The sequence below is a fragment of the Scyliorhinus canicula genome, chromosome 7 (assembly GCF_902713615.1).
Source record: "Scyliorhinus canicula chromosome 7, sScyCan1.1, whole genome shotgun sequence".
Classification (NCBI taxonomy): domain Eukaryota; kingdom Metazoa; phylum Chordata; class Chondrichthyes; order Carcharhiniformes; family Scyliorhinidae; genus Scyliorhinus; species Scyliorhinus canicula.
The window spans coordinates 55,774,566-55,798,845 of record NC_052152.1 but is presented as its reverse complement, the minus strand read 5'-3'; the positions used below and the strand labels follow the sequence as shown (position 1 = coordinate 55,798,845).

The 24,280-nt window shown below is 51.0% G+C and overlaps 1 protein-coding gene across 1 annotated transcript in view; it reads left to right on the top strand.

Moving 5' to 3' along the window:
• Positions 1 to 23,387, top strand: part of f5 (coagulation factor V) — a 153,474-nt gene extending 130,087 nt beyond the window's left edge. The window contains exons 21-25 of the mRNA XM_038802074.1: positions 1,775 to 1,930; positions 8,683 to 8,827; positions 18,642 to 18,790; positions 20,603 to 20,785; positions 22,903 to 23,387. Of these exons, the coding sequence (XP_038658002.1) occupies positions 1,775 to 1,930; positions 8,683 to 8,827; positions 18,642 to 18,790; positions 20,603 to 20,785; positions 22,903 to 23,049 (780 nt within the window). The 3' untranslated portion in view covers positions 23,050 to 23,387. The remainder of the gene's footprint in view (positions 1 to 1,774; positions 1,931 to 8,682; positions 8,828 to 18,641; positions 18,791 to 20,602; positions 20,786 to 22,902) is intronic.
• The last annotated feature ends 893 nt before the right edge of the window (positions 23,388 to 24,280 follow it).

Here is a 24,280-nt window from a genome sequence, read left to right as displayed (position 1 = left end):
ACAAAAAAAACGAGTCCTGCCGGTGCCGTTCTACCCGGCAGGACCTAAGCATGGATGGATCCAGGGGTAGTCTGGTGGGGGAGGAGGGGGGAGTCCGATCCCGGGGGGGTGGGCCGACCCCGAGGGGGGAGCCTCCGCTGTGGCCTGGCCCGCAATTGTGGCCCACCGATCAGCGGGCCGGCCTCTCGGGCTGGGGGCCTCCTTTGTTCCGCACCGTCCCCTGTAGCCCTACACCATGTTGCGTTGGGGCTAGCGTGGAGAACGGAGACATCGCACATGCGCGGAAATCGCGCTGCTCCCACTGCACATGCACAGACCTGCGGTGCCCATCTGACGCCTGGAGCGGCGTGGGTCACTCCAGTGCCCTGCTGGCCCCCTGTAGGAGTCAGAATTGCTGCTCCTGAGGCCATGTTGATGCCATCGGGAAATGCGCCGGATCAGAGAATCCCGCCTCCTGTTTTTTAAACATCTACACTATTTAGTTTGACCTCTCTCAACAGATAACTGTCATGATATGCACTCATGCACATAATGAGATACAGACAGGCTTTGACAGACACCCAGTACAGCCAATCAACACACAGGACAGAACACAACCAATCACCAGGCAGAACACTAGAAGGTGGTCTCGCACTATAAAACACACGAGGCATCAGCACTCTGCCTCTTTCCCTGGTGACAACTGTAGTGACAGTCAGGGTGTATATATCAGTTAGCACCTTCTACATGTGGCTCAGAGCTAGTGTGGTCTAGTTAGTTATAGTGAGCATGCTCAGATTAGTAGAGTGTCAAACTCACAGCGAACTGTGTGCACTGCTTAACAAGTTCAGTAAAGCGTATTGAACTAACATCAAAGTTTGGAGTCTACTTTCAAGTACAACTGCATCCAGTTGCAGTCTGTGTTACCCCAGAGTGATTAACACGACAATAGGAACCTCTAAGATTCAATTTTTGGCGTATATTCAAACTGTAGATTTTGCCTGATCTATAATTTAGTGTTGTTCCTTCTTCCCTTGTTCTTTAGCAACAAGCTTCCAGACCAATGAGCATTCAGCAAGTGAAGTGGACCTTTTTGAAAAAGAACAATTGGTCTCTAGTAACACAGCAAACATCATATTCCATGGATTCTTTTTAGCATCTCAGTCAATACCTATCCCTATCTGCACCATCCCCACTAATTAGTCACAACCATGTCTTTCACAAGTAATTTTACAATGTTGTGGAAAGTAGAATGTTAAGCTCTTTACTGAAACCCTGCTTCCAGATATGAGGATAAACTTTATCAATTTAATATTCCAGCTTCCAAGCTTCAAATAACGTACATCGATATTGAGCATTGAGATGTCTGCATCTTCTTGACTTGCACGGTTTTTATGCCCATAGGAAAATTTGGGGGGCACAGTGCAGCAGATCTGAATTCTCAATATCTGCTCTTACCATGAAAAGCTCTGCCCCTCGTGCACTAATTCATAAATTCTTGGAATGTTGATTTTAGATTTTATTATCATTTTAAAATTCCACTTAGTTATTACTGAAGCTGTTGACTTGCACATAGTTTTGTGGTTCATCCAATCCAAGTGACCGAATGGCTGATTGTTTACAGACTTCTCATTGTGGTTCCAGAGCATGCAGATTCTTTTGACATTTATCAGGAATTTGTTGAAGTCCCTGATAATTTGCCTGTGACTGCCCAACACCAATGAGTGAAAGACATTAGAATCTGGCCCAATTGGGATCGGCAATTTATTGATAATTAGTTTTTTTTTGCCTACAGGTTGATTTAGAAAGGCCAATGGTGCTCACTAAGATTGCCACCCAAGGAGCCAAAGTGTTTTTTGTGCACAATTATATTACGGCCTTTTACATTGAATACAGTGGGGATGGGAAAAATTGGACATTTTACAATGGAAACAGCAGAAGCAACAAACAAGTGAGTGCCTGAATGATTTGTCAAACCAACAGTAGCTATGTAGCAATGTCTACTCTCACAATCTCCTGAGTGATTGTATCAATAACTGCAATGTGGAACTTCTCTATCAATGTATTTCTGCCAAGCATCTCAGATTGATTATGGTTTCCTATAGAATCAGTGGGCGTGATCTACCGGCTGTTCACGCCGTTGAGATATTCTGGCCCCATGCTGGCATATGGGTTTCCCGGTGACAAGGGGTGCAGTCACCGTGAAATCCCTTTGACAACGGCAGAGTTGATAAATGGCGGGCCACCTCAGCCGCCGAGAAACAGGAGGCGGGCTGGTCGGTGAATCCCACCTAATATTTTGCACTTAAAATGCACTGTTTATTTACCAATATTTGTACACTTTCTTGCCTTTGTCTGGCTTACCACCTTCTGACCCTGCCATTCGCCAACATTTACAATGATAGAATATGGCTCTGTGGCTTGAGGTTGCCAGTCTGATGAGTCAGTACCTTTCGGTGTACAATTACAGAAAGAGGGAAAAGGGTTATTTTTTTAAAAAAAGGACTGACAGAATGAGCATAACATGCAAAATGTTAATTACCCAAAGCCAATCTGCCTAAAAGCAATGACAATATGGGTAGGGTTCAACAAATATAGAGTAAGTTATGCGCAATCTCATGGTTGGACTGTAGACATGGGCAAAAAACAGGCTGGAATATGCTCAAGGTTATGAGTAAATTTGGCACAATAAATCCAGGCACATTGTTCATCGTGGTAGCAAGGATCACCAGTTTAAAGATTTTGTAAAATGGAAATCCGGCTAAACTTCTCATCAGAAAGAACAGAAAACTACTTAAATGGTCTGCCTCAGTGGGATTGAGACAATTGGCTATATTTCCTCACACATCAGCTTGTAAAAGCTGACAACAAACCTAAATGTGAGCCTATGACATATGGTTACATATGGGGCGGGATTTCCTGTTGTCCAACGGCGAAATCGTAATCGGCAGTCGGGCGGAGAATCGATTCCGACACCGGAATCGCGGCTGCCGCCGGTTTGATGCCAGTTTGGGATTCTCCGCCCGCTCCAAAATGGCATCATCGCGCCGTGCGTAGTCGCAATGCCGTTGGCGCCTCATCGGCCGGCCCTCCCGCGATGCTCCCGCGATGCCGAGTTCCCAATGGACACATGTGGTCACACAAGTCGTGAACACGGCATGGCGGCTGCGGACTACGTCCAGTGCTGCCACGCTCGACTGGGATCCATGCCGTTAGCCGGTGGGGATTCTCATAGAATTTACAGTGCAGAAGGAGGCCATTCGGCACATTGAGTCTGCACCGGCTCTTTGAAAGAGCACCCTACCCAAGCCTGCATCTCCAACCTATCCCTGTAACCCAGTAACCCCACCCAACACGAAGAGCAATTTTGAACACTAAGGGCAATTTATCATGGCCAATCCACCTAACCTGCACATCTTTGGACTGTGGGAGGAAACCGGAGCACCCGGAGGAAACCCACGCACACACGGGGAGGACGTGCAGACTACGCACAGACAGTGAACCAAGCCGGGAATCGAACCTGGGACCCTGGAGCTGTGAAGCAATTGTGCTAACCACCATGCTACCGTGCTGCCCCTTCTGTGAGGGCTGGTGGGGAGGTGGCCAGGGGGTGGGCTATGGGGTCGCGGATGGTGACTTGGGTCCGCGCACGGCTGGCGCCATATTGTACGGCGGACCGCTGCAGGTTGTCAGCCGTGCGCATGCGCGTCCCGGACCCAGCCATTCTCCGTCCGTTTTCGGCACGGGAGGTGGGTGTTTCAGTCGCCGCCGGTGCTAGCCCTCACCGGTACCGGAACCGCTGAGGGGTTCGCGCCAATTGTTTTCACATAAACCTCCCACGGATTCTCCGTTCGGGCCGGTACCTAGCTGCAGGAACGGAGAATCCCTTCGATGGTTATTAGAGCAAGGGCTTGACTAAGCTGCAGCCTTAGTCAGCAGGCCATCACTCTTATAGCAGACAATTGTGACTACAATTGCAGAGATTTTTCCTAATTTCTTGGAGAAATTGTCGGGCATTATTGGTCGTTTGGGCCGTAACTCAATAGATGAACTCTTGCCTTGGGCACCAAAGATTATGGGTTCAAGCTCCACTTCAGGAAATTTAGGAAGTCTCATAGGCTGACACTCCAGTTACAGTACTGGAGATTTTTTGGATAAATGTTAAACCTGATCTGCCCTTTTATATGGATGTAAAAGATCCCATGGTACTTTGTGAAGAACTGCAAAAACTTCTCCTCAGTGTCCCAGACATTTATCCTTCAACTGGCATCATTGTAACAGATCATCTCTTTGTAAAACAAAAATTATCACATTGTTATAAAAACAGAAAATACTGGAAAGCGTCAGCAGGTCTGGCAACATCTGTGGAGAGAAACACAGTTTATATTTTGAGTCCCTACGACTCTTCAGAGCTTTTGCTTTTATCTCATTTTTGTTTGGAGGACCTTGGAGATAAATTGATGGTCACACTCTATAACCACAGTAGTCACAGATCAAAAGTAGTACTTTGGCTGCGAAATTATTTGGGATGCCCGGAGTTTATGAAAAGCACTATAAAGATCCATTATTTTCCCTTTTTATTATTGAAACTCTCTGCTGGCTTCTTAAAGTTGTTGCAGAATTGTTTACATAGTTACCACAGTAGAAGAGAGACATTTGTTTCCTGTTCCTTCAGCACTTTTTTGCACTGTAACCCTTCTCTCTTGTTAATGCTGACACTGTCCCCTTCTGTGTACAGATAGATACTGAACATCTTTTAGCCCCTCAATTCAAGCTAGCATTCTCATTGCTCCCTTTTTTTTCTTTCTGGCACTCGCATTTATCCTCCACCCCATTCGAGCTGGCACTTTTCACAACCCTCAGTTATTACTGGTATTCTCTCCTTTGGAAGAGCACAAGAAGAATCCCAGGGGAATTCCACAACTCTTTGCCAGGGGATCGCCAGGGGATTTACTGAGGGAGTAAACAAGGCCTTACGTTTACTGCCTCATCCAAGACACCATACCTCGCACAGTGCAGCAATCCCTTGGTACTGAATTCAGTGTCCGCCAAGATTTGGTGTTCCAGTCTCTGGAGTAAGACTTGAACTCACCACCTTGGGCGGAATTCTCCGACCCCCCGCAGGGTCGGGGAATCGCCCAGGACCGGTGATGGGCCTAAGTCCTGCCGCTGTCAGGCCTCCCGCCGACGTGGTTTAAACCACCTCTGTGCCGGTGGGATTGGCGGCGCGAGCGGGCCCCTGGGGTCCTGGGGGGGGTGGGGGGGTGCGGGCCGATCGGAAACCCAGGGGGTGCCCCCCCGGTGGCCTAGCCCGCGATCGGGGCCCACCGATTGGTGGGCGGGCCAGTGCCGTGGGGGCACTCTTTTTCTTTCGCCGCCGCCATGGCATTCACCATGGCGGAGACGGAACAGACCCCTTCCTCCGCGCATGCACCAGTGGTGACGTCAGCGGCCGCTGACGCACCGGCGCATGCGCAGACTCACGCCGACCGGCGAAGGCCTTTCGGCCAGCCCCGACAGCGGGCAGTGTGGCGCCAAAGGCCGTTGGTGCCAGTCGGCGGAGCGGGAGGCACTCTGGCGCGGGCCTAGCCCCTGAAGGTGCGGAGAGTTCCGCACCTTTGGGGAGGCCCGACACCGGAGTGGTTGGCGCCACTCCACTACGCCGGGACCCCCGCCCCGCCGGGTAGGGGAGAATTCTGCCCCTTATGTCTCAGGTGATAGAACTATCACTGAATCATCGCTAATGCTGTAAGGTTAAATTGTAGAAAAGCAGGTTTGATCTATGAAAAGTGCCATTTGAGCCCATTGGTTTGGTTGTTATTCTTAGAATCTGTGGGGCCAAACCTTTAAGCAATCACTGTCAGACTGCCACTCTGCTCCTGTTTTCTTACTTGAACCAGAGCTCCACATTTCTAGCTGGAACCATGGAACCAGCCCTCGACAAAAATGTGGAGTATACCAGTTCTCAGAGTCCTCCATTATAAACCAGGGTTGTGGAGGGAAGTGAAGCCATTCCCTCTTTTTACAGCATTAACTAATGTATTCTGGTTCAATAGAAAGTTTCAATGTCTCCTGAGAGAAGGTAAATGTATAAGGTAGGTGGTGAGGGGGTAGGGTGGCAGGTTTTTGGTTGTGGGGGCAAGGTGGCAAGATTATGGGTAGAGTAAGGTGGCAGGTGAGGAAGTAAGTGGTTTGGGGAGGATGGGGGGTAGTCCAGGGGTTGGCGAGGGTCGAGGTGAGGAGGTCCAGTCAGGAATCAGAAGTGAGTAAATTGGGTTGATGGGGGAGGCACTGTAGTTGGGTGGTTAGGGAATGAGTAGTTGCGGCGTCCAATGGGGAAGTGGTGGTCAGCAGCATAGTTACCCAGAAATTGAATTGGTTTTAATCCTTCTAACCTTTCCAGGGTAACTATTCTGTAAGTCAGTCAGAACCATCCAAAGTCTCCTACTCTATCTCAGAGTTTCTGAGGGTTTCAGGTGGAGGGGAATTGTCGATCTTCTCAAACATATCCCTCAGTTAGTTTATCGGGACGTTTGAGCGGTCCCCCAGCACATGCTCCAGGGTATGACCATCCACAGATCAGATTAACTGGGTCATCGGCTGAGATTTTCCGGTCACGTCTGCCCCAAGACTGGAAATTCCCACCAGAGGTCAAAGGACCTTCAAGTGGTCCACCAAACATTCTGTCCCACCCACAACTATTTCTGCGGTGGATCGGACCTGACGATTTACCCCATTGTGTTATTTTAAAATAAACTTATATCAAGCAGGGACTGTGCTGGTGAATACCAGGGGCAAACTGGCACCAGGGGTGGAATTCTTCACCCTCCGGGGGGGTCGGAGAATCGTCCGGGGCCGGCATCAATCCCGCCTCACCATGTCCCGAATTCTCCGCACCCCACCCCCCCCGAGATTTGGTGGGGACGGGAATAGCACCGCGCCGGTCGGCGGGCCCCCCGTGGCGATTATCCGGCCCGCGATGGGTCGAAGTCCCGCCGCTGACAGGCCTTTCCCGCCGGCGTGGTTTAAACCACCTCTGGTACCGGCGGGATTGGCGGCGTGGGCGGGCTACGGGGTCCTGGGGGAGCGCGGGGCGATCTGACCCCGGGGGATGCCCCCACGGTGGCCTCACCCGCGATCGGGGCCCACCGATCGGTGGGCGGGCCTGCGCCGTGGGGGCACTTTTTCTTCCGCCCCGCCATGGCCTTCACCATGGCGTGGGCGGAAGAGACCCTCTCCCCTGCGCATGCGTCGGTATAACGTCAGCAGCCGCTGATGCACCAGCGCATGCACGGACTTCCGCCGGCCTTTCGGCCCCTGCTGGCGGGGCGCCAAAGGCTGTTTGCGCCGGCCGGCGGAGCGGGAGCCACTCCGGCGCGGGCCTAGCCCCTCAATGTGAGGACTTGGCCCCTAAACCGCACCTTTGGGGAGGCCCGACACCGGAGTGGTTCACGCCACTCCACCCCGCCGGGTAAGGGAAAATCCCGGCCCAGATATTGTACGTAGGTTGAGTCTTGGCAGACATCCAGCAAAATTGAGCTGTTTTTCTTGAAGGAGGAAAGAAAAGTGGGAGATTCCAAGAACAATGTCCAAATGCAGCAAGACTTGGATAACACCCAAGCTTGGGCTGACATATGGAAAATTACATTCATATTACATATGTCCCAGGCGATGACTATCTTCAACAAGAGAGTACCTAACTCTTGATATTCAATGGCATTTTAATCACTGATTTTCCCATTAGCAACATCCTGGAGGTTACCATTGACCAGAAGCTGAATTGGACTAGCCTTATAAATACAGTGGCCGCAAGAGCAAGTTAGATGCTAGTTATCCTGTGGCGAGTAACTCACCTCCTGACTTCCCAAAGCATGTCAACCATCTAAAGGCACAAGTCAGGAGTGTGATGGAATACTCTGCCCTTACCTGGACAAGTGCAGATCCAACAATCTGCAAGAAGCTCAACGCCATACAGAACAAAGCAGCCCGCTTGATTGGCACCCTATCCACAAATATTCACTTCCTCCACCACTGACGCAGCGGCAGGAGTGTGTACCATCGACTAGATGCACAGCAGGACCTCCCTATAGCTCATTAAACAACCTTCCAAATCCATGACCACCACCATCAAGGACAAGAGCAGCAGATACCTGGGAACACCAGCACCTAGAAATTCCCCTCCAAGCCACTCACTATCCTGATTTGGAAATATATTCCCACTTCTTCAGTCGCCGGGAGAAAATCATGGAAATTCCTCCCTAACAGCATTGTGGATGTACCTACACCACATGGACTGCAGCCATTCAAGAATAAGGCTCACCACCACCTTCTCAAGCCCAATTAGGGATGGCCAATAAATGCTGACCTATCCAGCGAAGCTCACATCCCATGATGTTTGGGATGAGGCTCTGGTTCATTGCTCAGGCTCCCTGATCACCTCAACATACTGAATCTCGAATGGATAATTAGCCAGTGGTTTTGGAGGGTCTTGAGATCAGATTAGGGATGTGTACAAAGGATGAAGCCAACAAGGATAGAGGTAGATAAACAGAAATATGGTAAAAATGCTTTTTAAAAGTGGAATGTGTAAAATCGTTTGGCTTCAATTGTTTCATTTCATATCAAAAGCTTACGGGATTGATATGTGTTCTTGATCATGGTGAAAATCCATTTAATTTATTTTTTCTGTTTATCCATCTGAAGATTTTTGCAGGAAATTCTGATGCTACAGGAATACTTTTTAACAGGTTCAACCCTCCCATTATCACAAGGTATCTAAAATTATTTCCAGTATCCTTCAAAGTCAGACCTACTCTTCGCATGGAGTTATATGGCTGTGAAATAGACTGTGAGTATAATTGCAATTAACATTTTTAATTTTTCTCAGTAGTCACCCTCTATATTCCATCTGGGAAAAAGCTGGTGTCAGGGAAATGCAAAAAGGTATAAAACTAACCTGAAACCAACACATTAAAATAAAATAAGTGTTACTCTCCCTAATGATTATATTAGTAAGTGGCCCAGAATGGAAATGAACACATACAGATTTGAAAGCTCGCTGTTGAATTATCTGGCGCAGGATTCTCCATTTCTGAGAGTGTTGTCGCTGACGCAGAATTTGTGGACTTTCACGACGGCAATACTGGCGCTGAACCTGGATTGATTCAGTAATTGTGGAGGGGCTGGCACTGGCGCCACGTGGAACACGATTGATTCCAATGATAAACGGTGCGGGATTCGCCAGGTCCGTGATTGACACTCGGGAGGCTGACAAGCTGCAGCCGCATATACACGTTACAAACCCCCCCCCCCCACACACACTCTCACCCCAGCCAACAAGATGTCCCAAAAATGGTCCCAACTCTCCCAGCCATTGACCACTGGCCTGCGTGGCCTCCTTCTGCGACGTCATTGATATGATCGTCCAAGGCCCATATCCAGGGTTCCTCCAACCCTATCATGCATGTGTGGGGTAGGCACACAACACAGGGAGCTCTTCAAAATGGCCAATTCTGAGTTTCTCACTACAACCTCTATCTTTGTGTCAACCGAATATATTACATAATTGTGATTTCTCCCGTGACTAAATATTCTGACACTCGCTATCCAGACTCATTTATCAAAAATAAGCCCGTAGACAAAGCACTACTGGTTTAGCACAGGGCTAAATAGCTGGCTTTTAAAGCAGACCAAGGCAGGTCAGCAGCACGGTTCAATTCCCGTATCAGCCTCCCCGAACAGGCGCCGGAATGTGGCGACTCGGGGCTTTTCACAGTAACTTCATTGAAGCCTACTTGTGACAATAAGTGATTTTCATTTCATTTCACTAGAAAACTGCTCATACCTATGGAATAGTGCAGATGAGCAACTCCGTTCTGAAGAGGAATATAAAAGGAAACAAATCAAAAGCCAAAATGAGCAACACAACAGATCTGTATTGGATCTGGATCTGAGAATTGAAATTTGTAATTGCACTAACATGCACCGCTTTTTGATGGTTCCAGATACCTACAATCTTGTGTCTGGAAGAAGTGTCTCCAAACATCTCTCCAAAATGAGCTGACTCTGATTTTAAGGCTTCATTTCCTTGTCCTAGATCCCACCAAGTTTCTTTCTATTTACCCAACAATTCCTTTCCAAGTCCTAACCCGAACATACTGCCTTCATCATCTAACCCTTGGAGCCCTGGTAATATTTTGGTAAATACAAGGCCAATATATCCTTTCTAAAATGTGGGGCGCGATTCCCCCAGAGAGGGAGAAATCGTAAGGCTGGCGTCAAATCCGGGCGGGTTTGACGCCAGCCTCCCCCTCCCCGACCGGGAACCGATTCTGGTCCCCGGTCGGGGCTAGCATGCCGCCGCCGTAAACTCCGGCATCGCGGGCTTAACGAATTTCGTTAAGCCCGCTTGCCAGAGTTTGCGCCGGCTGACGCGTTACATGACGTCAGCCGCGCATGCGCGGATTGGAAGACTCCAAACCGCGCATGCGCGGAATAAGTCATCGCGCATTTGCGCGAAACCCGCGCATGCGCGGGCCGGGATGCCCCTCAGCCGCCCCGCGAAGTGATACAGCGGGGCGGCGGAAGGACAAAGAGTGCGCGGGTATCAGACCCGCTGCCCGCGATCGGTGCCCACCGATCGCGGGCCCATGGCACGCTTGGCACGGCCGTGGTACTGCCGTGCCAATCGGTGCCATGGTTTTAAAAATCGGGACTTTACGGCCGTTTTTACGAACGGCCAGACCAGGTGTGTTTGCCGTTCGTAAAAACAGCCGTAAAGGGCTGGGAACTCGGCCCATCGGACAGCTGAGAATCGCTGCTGGCCGTAAAAAAACGGTGGCAGCGATTCGTATCGGGAGTCAGGCGTGGGGGGGGGGGGGGGAGAATAGCGGGAGGGCGTCAGACTAGCGTGGCCGTAAAATTTTACGAACCCAGCTATTCTCCGCACCGTCGTGAGTGCGGAGAATTGCGCCCGTGATGCCCAGAACAATAGAAGTTACTCCAGGTGTGTTCCAACCAGTGATTTGTACCAATGTACCAAACAGTCCTACCTTTTATGCTTTAACCCTCTAGTTACAACGGCTAACATTCTAATTCCCTTTTTGGTGATTACTACTAAATTTTAGTCATCTGTGTACATGGACCACTTTGGATCATGTTATTGCTAGGCCTTTTACCAATCAACCTGTCCTTTTTTCTAATCCCTCTTTACCAATTTCAATGGCTCAGTCTCTCCCTATCCTCCCACTGTCGCGCCCATGCAGCCCATGGCACCTGGCTGCCCGGGGGGAGGGGGGGGAACGGGCAATGATGACATGTTGTCATTTCCACCCCCCCCCCCCCCCCCCCCGGCAGGCCGTCATGTTTTCTGATCAGCCAGCGATGGCAGCCTCTACATGTTGCCCTGGAGGAGGAGGAGCGTGGCAGAGAGGTGGCGCAGGCTGCCGCAGAGAGGCAAGCGGCAGGCGCCCAGGCTGGAGAGCCACCCGCCCGACAGGACGAGGAGGAGGAGGGGGAGCACCAAGAGGAGGACGAGCACAAGGAGAGGGTGAACGACGTCGTGGCCCCACGGCGACGAGACACCTGAGGAAGCCCCGTATGTACCGGCCCCATTCGTCGTACCAGGACCTCACGGACCGGGAATGCAGGAGGTGACTCCGGATGAACCGGGAAACCGTGGCACACATCTGCCACCTGCTGGCACACCTGGCACCGCGTGGCACTGGGGGAGGACACCCTCCCCGTGTCCGTGAAGGTTATGGTGGCCCTGAACTTTTATGCCACGGGGTCATTCCAGGCACCGAGTGGGGACATGTCTGGCATCTCGCAGACATCGGTGCACCGGTGCATCCGGGCAGTGACAGACGCCCTATATGCCATTGCAGACCGTTACATCCTGTTCCCTATGGACCGGGCCAGCCAGGATGCCTGAGCAGCGGGCTTCTCTGCCTTGGCCGGGTTTCCCATGGTCCAGAGCGCGATCGATGGGATACACATCGCCGTACGGCCACCTGCAGATAACAGATGCAGTCTGCGACCACCGCATGATTATCCTACACATCGGCACCCGGTACCCGGGAAGTGTTCATGACTCATACGTGTTGTCGCGGTCTTACATCCCCGGCATGTTCGAGGGCGCCACCCCCGGCTGAGGGGCTGGTTGCTGGGCGACAGGGGTTACCGGTTGCCGTCGTGGTTGATGACGCCTATACGGAGGCCCCAGAATGACGCGGAGAATCGCTACAACGATGCCCATGCAGCGACCAGGGGTGTGATAGAGAGGCGCTTTGGGCTGCTGAAGATGCATTTCAGGTGCCTGGACCTCTCTGTGAGGGGCCCTCCAGTACCCGCCAGATAGGGTCGGCCACATCGTTGTGGTGTGCTGCGTCCTGCACAACATAGCCCAGCAGAGGGGCGATGTGCCGCAGACAGAGGAGGGGGGAGTGGGGGAGCAACAGGAAGAGGCGCAAACCTCCCCAGATGAGGGAGTTGGGGGCGATGATCAGGACAGACGAGCTGGACATGGGCGGGTAGCTGCCCACCATTACGGGCTGGGCCAGCGGGCACGGGACAGGCTGATAGCCGCCCGGTTCACTGACTAGGGGGCGTGCGAATCGGCGAGTATGGCCACATATTGCACACCATGACAACATCTGACCACCCTCACCCCCCTCACCCACCCAGCACCAACACCCTCACCCCCTCACCCACCCAGCACCAACACCCTCACCCCCCTCACCCACCCAGCACCAACACCCTCACCCCCCCTCACCCACCCAGCACCAACACCCTCACCCCCCCTCACCCACCCAGCACCAACACCCTAACCCCCCCCCACCCACCCAGCACAAACATCCTAACCCACCCCCACCCACCCAGCACAAACATCCTAACCCCCCCACCACCCACCACCCACCACCCCCACCCCACCCGCATGCACACCACCCCTCTGCATATCCACCTGCGGCACAATGGGCCGGGCTCACACGGTCGCCGGTGGAAGCGTGTCTATTGCAGGCCATGGAGGATGATGGCGACCCGCTCTGCGATGAGCTCCTGGCTCCATATCGTTGGACAATGTCTGACCCATGGCCACAGTACCACCATCCACCTGGACCATCCCTGCATGCGGCCATGACACTGCAGCGCACGGTCCCATCCTCTGCCCGGGGGGATGGAGAGGGCGGCCCAGGTGGAGGGGGGTCACACTCACCTGGGGCGACCGTAAGACCACCCCTCACACACACACACACTGGCGCTCAACGTACATGACACCCCCGCACGCTTCGGACAGAGCACAAAGGCAGCTTCTGTAGGTGTGAAAGTGATTTTAATTACAAACTGTCCATACATGTGCCCTAGCCCCTAAAACACGTCTGTGCCCTGCACCCGTGCCAACTTACTCAGTGTCTAATTGTTTGGCCTTACAGGCCCTTTGACTACGCCGAGGTGGTTCCCCAGACGGTACAGCAGAACTGGAGGTGGACTCCTGTAATTCCTGCTCTGTGACTCGGGATCCCATTGGCGGCCGTTTCCTGGGGCAGCCCGGCCTAGATGGGCCAGGCTGCGGCTCGGGCGACTGGGATGGCGAGCTGCCAGCCTGTCCTGCCCGTTGCCCACCAGATGCACCTGGGACGGAAGGGGGGGAGTCGGCGGTGCTGCGGTGTTCCGGGACCTCCCCTACAGGGGGACCCAGGACGGGCCCCAGCACCTCCTCCTCCCTCGGAGTGCCCGATGGCCCCTGGGCCTCTATTTGGGTCGGGGGTGCGAACAGACCAGCCATCCGACGCCCCCCCAGACGCTGCTGGTCCTGGAGGCCCGTGCTGGTATTGACAAGGGTCTGCAGGTTTGCAGCCATGGAGCTCAGGGAGTTGGTCATCCCTGTCTGTGACCGTGCGACGCCGGCTAGCACATGGGCAATGGCGCCGATGCCCTCAGCTATGGCCTGCTGAGACTGGGCCATGGCCTGCAGAGACTGGGCCATGGCCTGCAGAGACTGGGCCATGGCCTGCTGAGACTGGGCCATGGCCTGCTGAGACTGGGCCACACACGCCGCCCTCACGGAACGCCCCACGCCTCACATCCTGCTCCCCATGTCTGACACCGTCGCACCCATTGCCTCCACCGTGGACCACCCGTGCGGTTTCGGCCTGGGTGGCACGCATGACCGGCACCACTCCCAGATCCTGGACGCGGGTGTGTACCAGTGAGTGTACCAGACGCCTCATCACTAAAGTGCCCAACCGACGTAAGTGTCTCTGCGATGGTGGAGGGTTTTGGAGAAAGCAGTGGCGTTGTGTCGTGCGCATCGTCCGACTCCGAGTCCATGGTCCCCTGGGGTGGCGCCTCGTCTCCATCCGTCCGCTGTGTGTCACTGTTCTGTCTTCCAGTGTCATGTGTGTCAGTGTCCTGGGTAGGGCTGTCCTGGGTAGGAGTGTCCTGTGTAGGGCTATCCTGGGTAGGGCTATCCTGGGTAGGGCTGTCCTGGGTAGCAGTGTCCTGGGTAGGGCTGTCCTGGGTAGTAGTGTCCTGGGTAGGGGTGTCCTGGGTAGGGCTGTCCTGGGTAGGGCTGTCCTGGGTAGGGCTGTCCTGGGTAGGGGTGTCCTGGGTAGGAGTGTCCTGGGTAGGGATGTCCTGGGTAGGGCTGTCCTGGGTAGGGCTGTCCTGGGTAGGGGTGTCCTGGGTAGGGGTGTCCTGGGTAGGAGTGTCCTGGGTAGGGGTGTCCTGGGTAGGGCTGTCCTGGGTAGGGCTGTCCTGGGTAGGGATGTCCTGGGTAGGGCTGTCCTGGGTAGGGCTGTCCTGGGTAGGGCTGTCCTGGGTAGGGCTGTCCTGGGTAGGGATGTCCTGGGTAGGGCTGTCCTGGGTAGGGCTGTCCTAGGTAGGGGTGTCCTGGGTAGGGCTGTCCTGGGTAGGTGTGTCCTGGGTAGGGCTGTCCTGGGTAGGGCTGTCCTGGGTAGGGGTGTCCTGGGTAGGGCTGTCCTGGGTAGGGCTGTCCTGGGTAGGTGTGTCCTGGGTAGGGCTGTCCTGGGTAGGGCTCTCCTGGGTAGGGCTGTCCTGGGTAGGGGTGTCCTGGGTAGGGGTGTCCTGGGTAGGGGTGTCCTGGGTAGGGCTGTCCTGGGTAGGAGTATCCTGGGTAGGGCTGTCCTGGGTAGGAGTATCCTGGGTAGGGCTGTCCTGGGTAGGAGTGTCCTGGGTAGGGGTGTCCTGGGTAGGGCTGTCCTGGCTCGGCTGCGACGGGGGATATGGGGGGAGGGGGAATATGGGGAGAGGGTTATGTGGGAGGGGGGATATGGGGGAGGGGGGTATAGGGGATATGGGGAGGGCGGATATGGGGGAGGGGGAAAGGCCATGGGTGTCTCACGTGCTGATGGTCTCTCATCAGCTGGGCCCCCTCCAATCCGCTGACGCTCCCTGTTGTGTGCACGCTTCTCCTGTGGGGGGTCGGGCAGGTGGGTGGCAGGGTATCGGGCAACAGTGTTAGACAGGTATATGACTGCATGACAGCGGTTGCGCGTATATTGGTAGAGGTGCGCAGCACATTAGGGTTAAGCTTGGGTTAGCGTTAGGGTTGGGTTTGCGTTAGGGTTGGTTGCACCTGGGGGTGTGCCGCACATCGGGGGGGGGACTCACCCTGGCTGCCCTGACGAGGTCGTTGCCCTTCTTGTGGCACTGGGTGCCTGTCCTCGGTGTCACAGCCACAGTGCTGACGGCCTCTGCCACCTCCCTCCACAGGCGCCGGCTGAGGCGTGGGGCGACCCTGCGGCCATGTCCGGGGTACAGGGCCTCCCTCCTCTCCTGTACTGCGTCCAGGAGCGCCTCGATGTTGTGCTCCTGGAACCTTGGGGCTGCACGGCGGCCGGCCATCTTTGCGGGTCTTCCGGCGGGGTGGGGGGGGGGGGGTCCGTCTTTTGTGCTGTGACGCCGAGCGGCCGTGACGTCAAGTGACGCGGAGCGTCCACAGCGGGTGACGCTGTCGCGAATGGCGTCACGCCGCTGCTAGCCCATTCGGGCCCGGAGACATTGCGACGTTTGAGGGGGCCCGACCCGGAGTGATCCACGCCAATTTTGGCGCCAGTTCCCGGCCATCGCGCCGGTTTTGGGAGAATCCCGCCGCAGGAATTTGCTAAACACCTATTCTCTTTAAAAGCAAAATACTGCGGATTCTGGAAGTCGGAAATAAAAACAGAAAATGCTGGGTGGCACTGCCAAGGGTCTGGGCCTGAGGAAAGCGACGCCTGTGTGAGGAGGGAAATGGACCCCCGGAATGTTGGAGAAGTGCAAGGTGAAGGTTCCGGAAAGGGGGATGCCAAAAGGGAGTGCGTGACAGCCTGAAAAGTGGGCCCCCTCATTGACCCCATGTCCTCGCTGGGGGGTAGGGGGGTAATGCCCATGTGTGCGGGGGGGTGAATTTGTCCTTGGGTGGGGTGTGTGCCCCCGCCGGGCCGGAAAATCGCCAGGGGGCAGCATGAATCCCGCCCCTGCCGGCTGCCGAATTCTCCAGCGCCGAGGCTTAGGCGGGAATCGTGCCGTGCCTGTCGGCGGCTGCTGGCAGCGTCCCCCCACCCCCCGGCAATTCTTCGGCCTGCGATGGGCCGAGCGGCCGCCTGTTTTAGGCCAGTCCCGCCGGCGTAAATTAGACCTGGTACTTACCGGCGGGAGCTGGCTCTGTTGGCGGCCTCCGGGGTCCTTGAGGGGGGCGTGGGAGGATCTGGCCCCAGGGGGTGCCCCCACGGTTGCCTGACCCGCGATTGGGGCCCACCAATCCGTGGGTGGGCCTGTGCCATGGGAGCACTCTTTCTCAATGCACCGGCTGCTGTGGGCCTCCACCATGGCCGGTGCGGAGACGAACCGCCCTGCGCATGCGCTGGGATGACGCCAGCACATGCTAGCGCTCCCGCACATGTGCCAACTCACGCCGGCTCTTCGCTGCCGGTAGGCGCGGCACCAACCCCATCGGCGCCGGCCTTGCCCCTGAAGCTGTGGAGGATTCTGCACCCTCCGGACGGCCCGATGCCGGATTGGTTCACGCCATATTTTAATCAATACTGTAGATTAATGTGTGACTAATATTTATTTAATGATATTATAATCACAATTGTAGATTATTGTGGCTAATATTTGAGTTAAAGAGACAGAGGGACACCGACAGGGAGAAAGAGAGAGACAGAGACACACACAAAGACAGAGAGAGACACAAAGACAGAGAGAGACAGAGAGAGAGAGAAAGAGAGAGAGAGAGAGACAGACAGAGAGAGAAGACGGACAGAGAGATAGAGAGAGAGAGACAGAGAAAGACAGACAGAGAGAGAGACAGACAGAGAGACAGACCGCCCGCTCCGCTGGGTGGGGGAGAATCCCGCTCCAGGTGTGGGGGAGGGGGGGCACCCTTCCAAAATGGCGGCCTGATCTTGTGGGCTCACCCAGAGAGGGATTCAATAGGCCCACAAAAAATGACTAAGTGACGTTCGTTGGCGGTCAGGAGCTCGCCAAAGCAGTCATCGAGGAGCTCACGGGAAACCTCTATCTCTCTCACTGTTTACTCGACTTGCGAGTTTCCTGTCATCCGCAAACTTTGAAATTATGTCCAGTTTGCCCAAGTTATGAAAATATAGAGAGTGAGACATTGTGGTAATATTGACCACTGGATATTACCACAATGTACTTTTCTCTAGTCTGAAAACAACTATCCACCACCACACTCTGTTTCCTGTTTAATATCACAGTGCCAGCCAGGGTCCCAGGTTCAATTCCCGGCTTGGGTCGCTGTCTGTGCGGAATCTGCACGTTTTCCCTGTGTCTGCATGGGTTTCCTCCGGGTGCTCCGGTTTCCTCCCACAAGTCCTGAAACATGTGCTGTTAGGTGAATTGGACATTCTGAAATCTCCCTCCGTGTACCCAAACAGGCACCGGAATGTGGTGACTAGGGGCTTTTCACAGTAACTTCATTGCAGTGTTAATGTAAGCTTACTTGTGACAATAATAAAAAGATTCTTATCCAATTTTACATCAATGCTGTCATTAATATGTGTTACTTAAGCAACATCTCTGTAACTTCATCAAAGAATCTTTAAAAGAAAACCAAATTCGGCAAATATGATTTACCACTAACAAATCAGTGTGACTGTTACCTTTCAGCTATAAATAACCCATGCCAGGCCAGGGTAGGGGAGAACATAGGACAATAGTTTAATCTCTTCACAAAGGCAGGGGATTTTGGGACCCACCTGTTTTCCGGCGATGGAGCTGGCTCACCATTGACCACCAGCAGAATCCTCAAGTCCTACTGACGTCAATGGCATTGGGGTGGCACAATGGTGAGCACTGCTGCCTCATGGTGCCGAGGTCCCAGGTTCGATCCCGGCCCCGGGTCACTGCCCGTGTGGAGTTTGCACATTCTCCCCGTGTCTGTGTGGGTCTCACCCCCACAATGCAAAGATGTGCAGGTTAGGTGGATTGGCCACGCTAAATTGCCCCTTAATAATTGGGTACTCTAAATTTATTTTAAAGAAGAAGTCAAAGGCATTGCTCACCGGCCGGGAAAGGCAGCCCCAAGTATAAAGTAGTGCAATGGATATTTTTGCTAAAACTAGTGAAAGAAAAGACTGCAGGGTTTTAGTTTTGTTTATTTACACAAACACAACCAATTCTTTGCTGTTTTTCAGTCTGTTCACAACCGCTGGGAATGGAAAATGGAACCATTACGGATGATCAGATAACTGCTTCATCCTTCGTGAGCTCGTGGTGGGGTTCTTGGAAACCATCATTTGCTCGTCTGGATCGAGAAGGCAGAATTAATGCATGGAAATCAAACGTATGCAGGAAAAAACTTCAATTGCCTGATGACTAAATTATTAAGTTATATTAATGTAATCCCATTGAAGTAACAGGTTAACAAACATCTTACATTTATATTGTGTCTGTCATGGCCACGAGACATCGCAAAGTGCTTTATGGCCAAAGAAGTTGATTTGCTGATGTAATGTAGCAAATGTGGTAGTCAATTTGTACAAAGCAAGCTCCAAACAACAGTAATAACATTTTTTGTGATGTTGATTGAGGAATAAATATTAGCTAAGATTCCAGGGATAAAGGATGCCAGGGATAAATATTAGCTAAGATGCCAGGGATAAACTCCTTTGTCCTTTGTTCGTCTTCAAAATGGTGCCATGGGATCTTTATTACCCACCTGAAAGGTCTGACAGGGCCTGAATTTAGTGTCTTATCTGTAACAGTGGAACACTGCCTCAGTGATACACTGGAGTGTTAATTGTTTCAGCAATACTCATATTGATTTTTCTGCTCAAGTCCTGGGGCGGAATTCTCCCGTTTTGAGACCCAAGTCCCATTGTGTGTGTGTGTGTGTGTGTGTGTGTGTGGGGGGGGGGGGGGGGGGGGGGGGTGTTTCTCGCTGAGGCAGCTGGCGGTAACACACCCCAAATCTTCCAGCCCCGACCTCATTAATTATGTACACGAGTGTTTTATGCCATATTCAGTGGCAGGGCAGGCCCAGAAGGTGCATAGTCCGCCATTGAGGCTGGGTGCCATATTGGAAAAAATGCCCAAAGTCACTGACTCACTATTGATTGCGGATGGCCTCCTTCCTGAACTCTGGTTCAGATGAGTCCCGAGATCTGCACACCACGTTGTTCCGAATTTATTTCACTCTAGGTCGTTTCCCTGCCAGCATTGTGGAGAATCAGGTGTGGAGGGTTGCAAATGGGGTTTACCCTGGCCTCTGGAGTGTTTTCTGACCCACCATGGCGGGCCCCAGCAGAAGATCCCACTGCAAATTTACATTGGCATGAACCGATTTCTGGGCCGCCTGCCATATTCACCCACCATGCCTACCATTGAACACACCGGTGGGGGCTTGGGAGAATTCGGTCTCTGGAGTGGGACTTGAACCCTTAACCCTCTGACTCAAAGGCAAGAGTAATTCCAACTGTGCCAAATAATTTGATGATCCTTAGGCATCAGCTTTAGAATCGGATGATATTCATCAATAAGTCTTAACATTTAATATTGAATGCTGAGAAACCACACATATCTTATGAATCATCAATATTGTAGATCATCTGTCTTATTGCATATAACGAGTTGAAGATGTTAAGTATTACGGATCTACCAAGTTCCAACAGTGACTAACCCTCTGGCTCCGAGCAGAGAATGTGATCACCAACGCCTTCTCCCTCCTCTACAGATATCGCCCCATCGGGTGGAAATTGGTGTATCATTACATGTTTTTAAAATGAATCCAAAGTGGGCACAGGAGTCAAATTTTGCAGTGCAATGCATTTGTGATGTTCACCACAGTATAAATCTTTCGCACAAGATATCCTTCCGAGCTATCCTTGTGACCTGTGACACAATAGTCTTTACTCTATTGGTGCACAAAACACTGACAAAAGCATTGTTAGTCAGTTTAAACACTGTCATCACATGGATGGCACAACTTCATCGGAGTAGCATAGTAGAAAAATTAATACATGAGAGATTCGAACTCCAGGCTGTGATATTGATAACGCTAAGAAATTTTAGTACAAAGCATAAAGCAACGACTTAAATTCTCGTACCTGCGATATCATTAAACCATTCCTAACAAAAACTCTTATTATTAAACCAGAGACAAAACACGGATCAGTGGCTTCAGATTAACTTTCTGAAGAAAAAGAAGATAACTGGCATTATTACACAGGGGGCCAGGTCCTTGACCACCACAATGTTTGTGCAAAGCTATGCTGTGCATTATAGCTTTGATGGAAATATATGGCAACCGTATACCGATCAGCTAGGTGTGGATGAAAAGGTAGGAGCATAATTTCCTGAAGGTTGTAAGGAAAATATAAGGATTGAATGCCTGTTTTATCAGTGATGGTGCAGTATTAGTAACATCTATCCATACAAAGTGAAAAATTATTTTAAATGTGGGGTGTATCACAGATATCGTGGGGGGGGGGGGGGGTCAGTTAGCTCAGTTGGCTGGACAGCTGGTTCGTGATGTGGAGTGACGCCAATGTCACGGGTTCCCATACCAGCCGAAGTTATTCATGATAACTGTTATTACTTGTGATTAAATAGGCTGTTTGAACAAGGTGCTGGAGAGCTGCCAGTCTGTGGCTGTGAAATATATGAAGATGTATTAGGACGTTCAACACTGTTGGGTGTTCAAGAAGGATGTTTACCACCACCTTTTCAATAGCAATTAAGGATGGTCAATAAATGCTGGCTTTTCCAATCACGTTGGACAATAAAAAAGGAGGACTATTCTTTGCTGAGTTGTTGTCAAGGGAAAGAGCAATAAAAACACAACTAAGCAATGGGGTAATGATGGAATAAATTACCTTCATTATCAGATAATTCTCTTTCTCAGGATTGCTATCTCATCAGATTAAATAAAAAGCACTCTCTTAACCTGCTTTCATTTGTTTTAAATTTGAAAGTAGGGGTACAGTGAACCTAATGCAAATGTGTCAATGTGTTCTCATCAAAATAGTCTTCAGTAAAAATGCAACACAGATCCATGTTACCAATTACTGTTTGTTGATGTATCTTCAAAAAACGAGTAAAATATTTATTTCATTTACATATAAATTAGTTGTTAAAAAGCCTGGTTCAGGGCAGCAAGGTGGCGCAGTGGTGAGTGTGGTTAGTGAATGGCCTCACGGTGCTGAGGATCCGGGTTCGATCCTGGCCACGGGACACTGTCAATGTGGAGTTTGCACATACTCCCCGTGTCTGCGTGAGTTTCACCCCCACAACCCAAAGATATGCAGGCCGTAACATTTTCATTCTTCCATAGAAGTCAGCATAATTTAACTTGAAAAAACATATTCCTAGTAAAAAAATATTGTATTTAAATTACATTAATTTACGATAAATAAACAATATTACTCATTTTCAATATTTTATCCAATAAATAGATTACTCATTTATTGTTAAATTATTAGTAGGAATCCTGAATTGGATCATTCCACCACTACTAACTGTTGACAGCTCAGGTTGATGGTAGTTCTGAGACCCATTTACAGTCGTTGGAGAATTCGAAAGGATCAATATGATTTTTCACCATAAAAGCAGATAGTGCTGGAAAACCTCAGCAGCTCCAGCCGTATCTGTGGACAGCGAAACATTTTGTGTCCATTTTGGTAGCATGGATCTATGTTGCATTTTTACTGAAGACTATTTTGATAAGAACACAGTGAGTCCAGTTCCAGTTCCGAAGAAGAAGTCATATTGGACTCCGACATGGGGTAGGATTTTCCGGACCCCCTCCGTGTGTTATCCAGCAGCAGACGTGGCTTGCCATTGGCCACTGGCAGGATCTTCCAGACCCACCGATGTTTATGGCATTTTGCGTGGCTCACACCCTCCGTCACCGGTAAGCCAGCTGCGGGGAGGGGTCCCCATAACGGGTCCGCAAGATCCCACCAGCGGGAAGGGCTGGAAGATCCATCCCATAGACTCAATTTTTCTCTCCAGGTGCAACCAGGGCAGCTGAAGTTTTCTAGCATTTTCTGTTTATATTTCAGATTTCCGGCATCTGCAGTATTTTGCTTTCAATATGATTTCCATTTTTGCTCTGGGCTCAACCAGCTCTGAATAAGAAACTGAACAGCAGTGCCACACCTTCCTCCAGGAATGAGAAAGACAATGATCACCAGAATGGTGGCACTGGCTGAGCCCATGGCTATGAACAATTAAGAGCACCTTAAATCAACTACTCAACTGATCTGAAAGACTGCACCTTATACAAGGAAAAGAAAAAGCACCTAGTTGAATATTGCTCCAAAAATATCAATAGATTGTTTGGGATGGGAAGGGAAGATAAAGCCTTATGTAGTGGAAATGTTAATCCTGCCGACGCAAGTCTCAGAATACTGTACTAAAACTTAATTTTTAATTGATATTATCTTTAATTCACAGATATTCGTAGGAAACACTGATTATCATCGACACAAAAAAAGCCACATCAATCCACCTATTTCTGCCAAATACATCCGAATTATTCCAAGAAGTTGGTACAATTACATTGCACTTCGACTAGAAATCATGGGATGTGATTTTGAGTGAAGATATTTTCAAGGAGAAAGTAGAACATTTTATTCAAAAAAAACTTTCCGAAATAAAATCATGACTTTTTAAGAAGGACTTAAGATGCACAGACAATGAAAAAATGCTGGGGTGAAGAAAGAAGAAAGAGAAATAAATACATTTAAATTACTAGATATCTTAGTTACAATTGATTTATAAAATGTCAAACTATAATTCAGTTTCAAGTTGGTTAGTTGAATTTAAATCATATATTAGTCTGATGGTTTTTCCAGAGGATTTTTTTAAAAACAAAGTTCTATAAAATGTATGATACTTCAGATAATTTTTTAAAAATATATTGTTTCAACTATTTCTTATAGAATTGTTGACACTTTAATGCAGGTATACCGCACATCTTATCACACACTTCCACTTTGATGTGCAATTGGAGGTTTAGAAACAACCTCTTCTAAGATTCTTCTGGCTTAACACTGGGTGGCTGCCTCCTCTTCAGAACTTTCACAGATTTCCCATTGTAACCGCCCCAGGTCGTTGTGAAACCCACTGGCGGGGGTGCGCTGCAAATGGGAAAAGTGAAACAACCAGAGGTGGATAGAACGCACAAGTCTCTAAGGCAGAAGCCAAGAGCGGGGGCTGCCGCTGCGGACGGTGATTGTAAGGCATCACAGGTTTGTGGAGAAGGAAAAGAGCCTGCGGTGGGCCAGGGAGAAATGGAACTGTGAACGGGAGAGTAACAAGTTCCGAATATACCAGGACATTAGAGCGGACCTGACAAAAATGTGTGCTGGGTTCAACAGGGCCAAGGCAGCCCTCTATCGATGGCAGATCAGGTTAGGAGTACTGTACCCGGTGTAACTGGGTGACTCAAAGGCCGCAAGTATTTTGAAACCCAGAAGAGCCCAATTACTTTGATAAGAGACAGAGAAGTTGACAGTGAAGTTCAGAGGACATGGGTAGTATGGGGGGGGGGGGGGGCTTTTCTTTTTTCTCGGACGGTGGTGGTTATTTTTTGGAGGAGGTGACCTGTGGTTTTGGATGTGTCCTTGTTTGGGTGGAGGTGGGTAAGGTCCACAGGCAGCCGATCAAAGATGAGGGGGTGGGGTGAGGGATAGATAGGAGCAGCATTCGGGCAGGAGCTGCCATGCTGGGGGTGGTCTTTCTGCAGGAGACGCATCTCCGGTTGAGGGATCAGGTTTGGCAGAGAAAGGGATGGGTGGGTCAGGTATTTCACTCGGGGTTTGACTCGAAG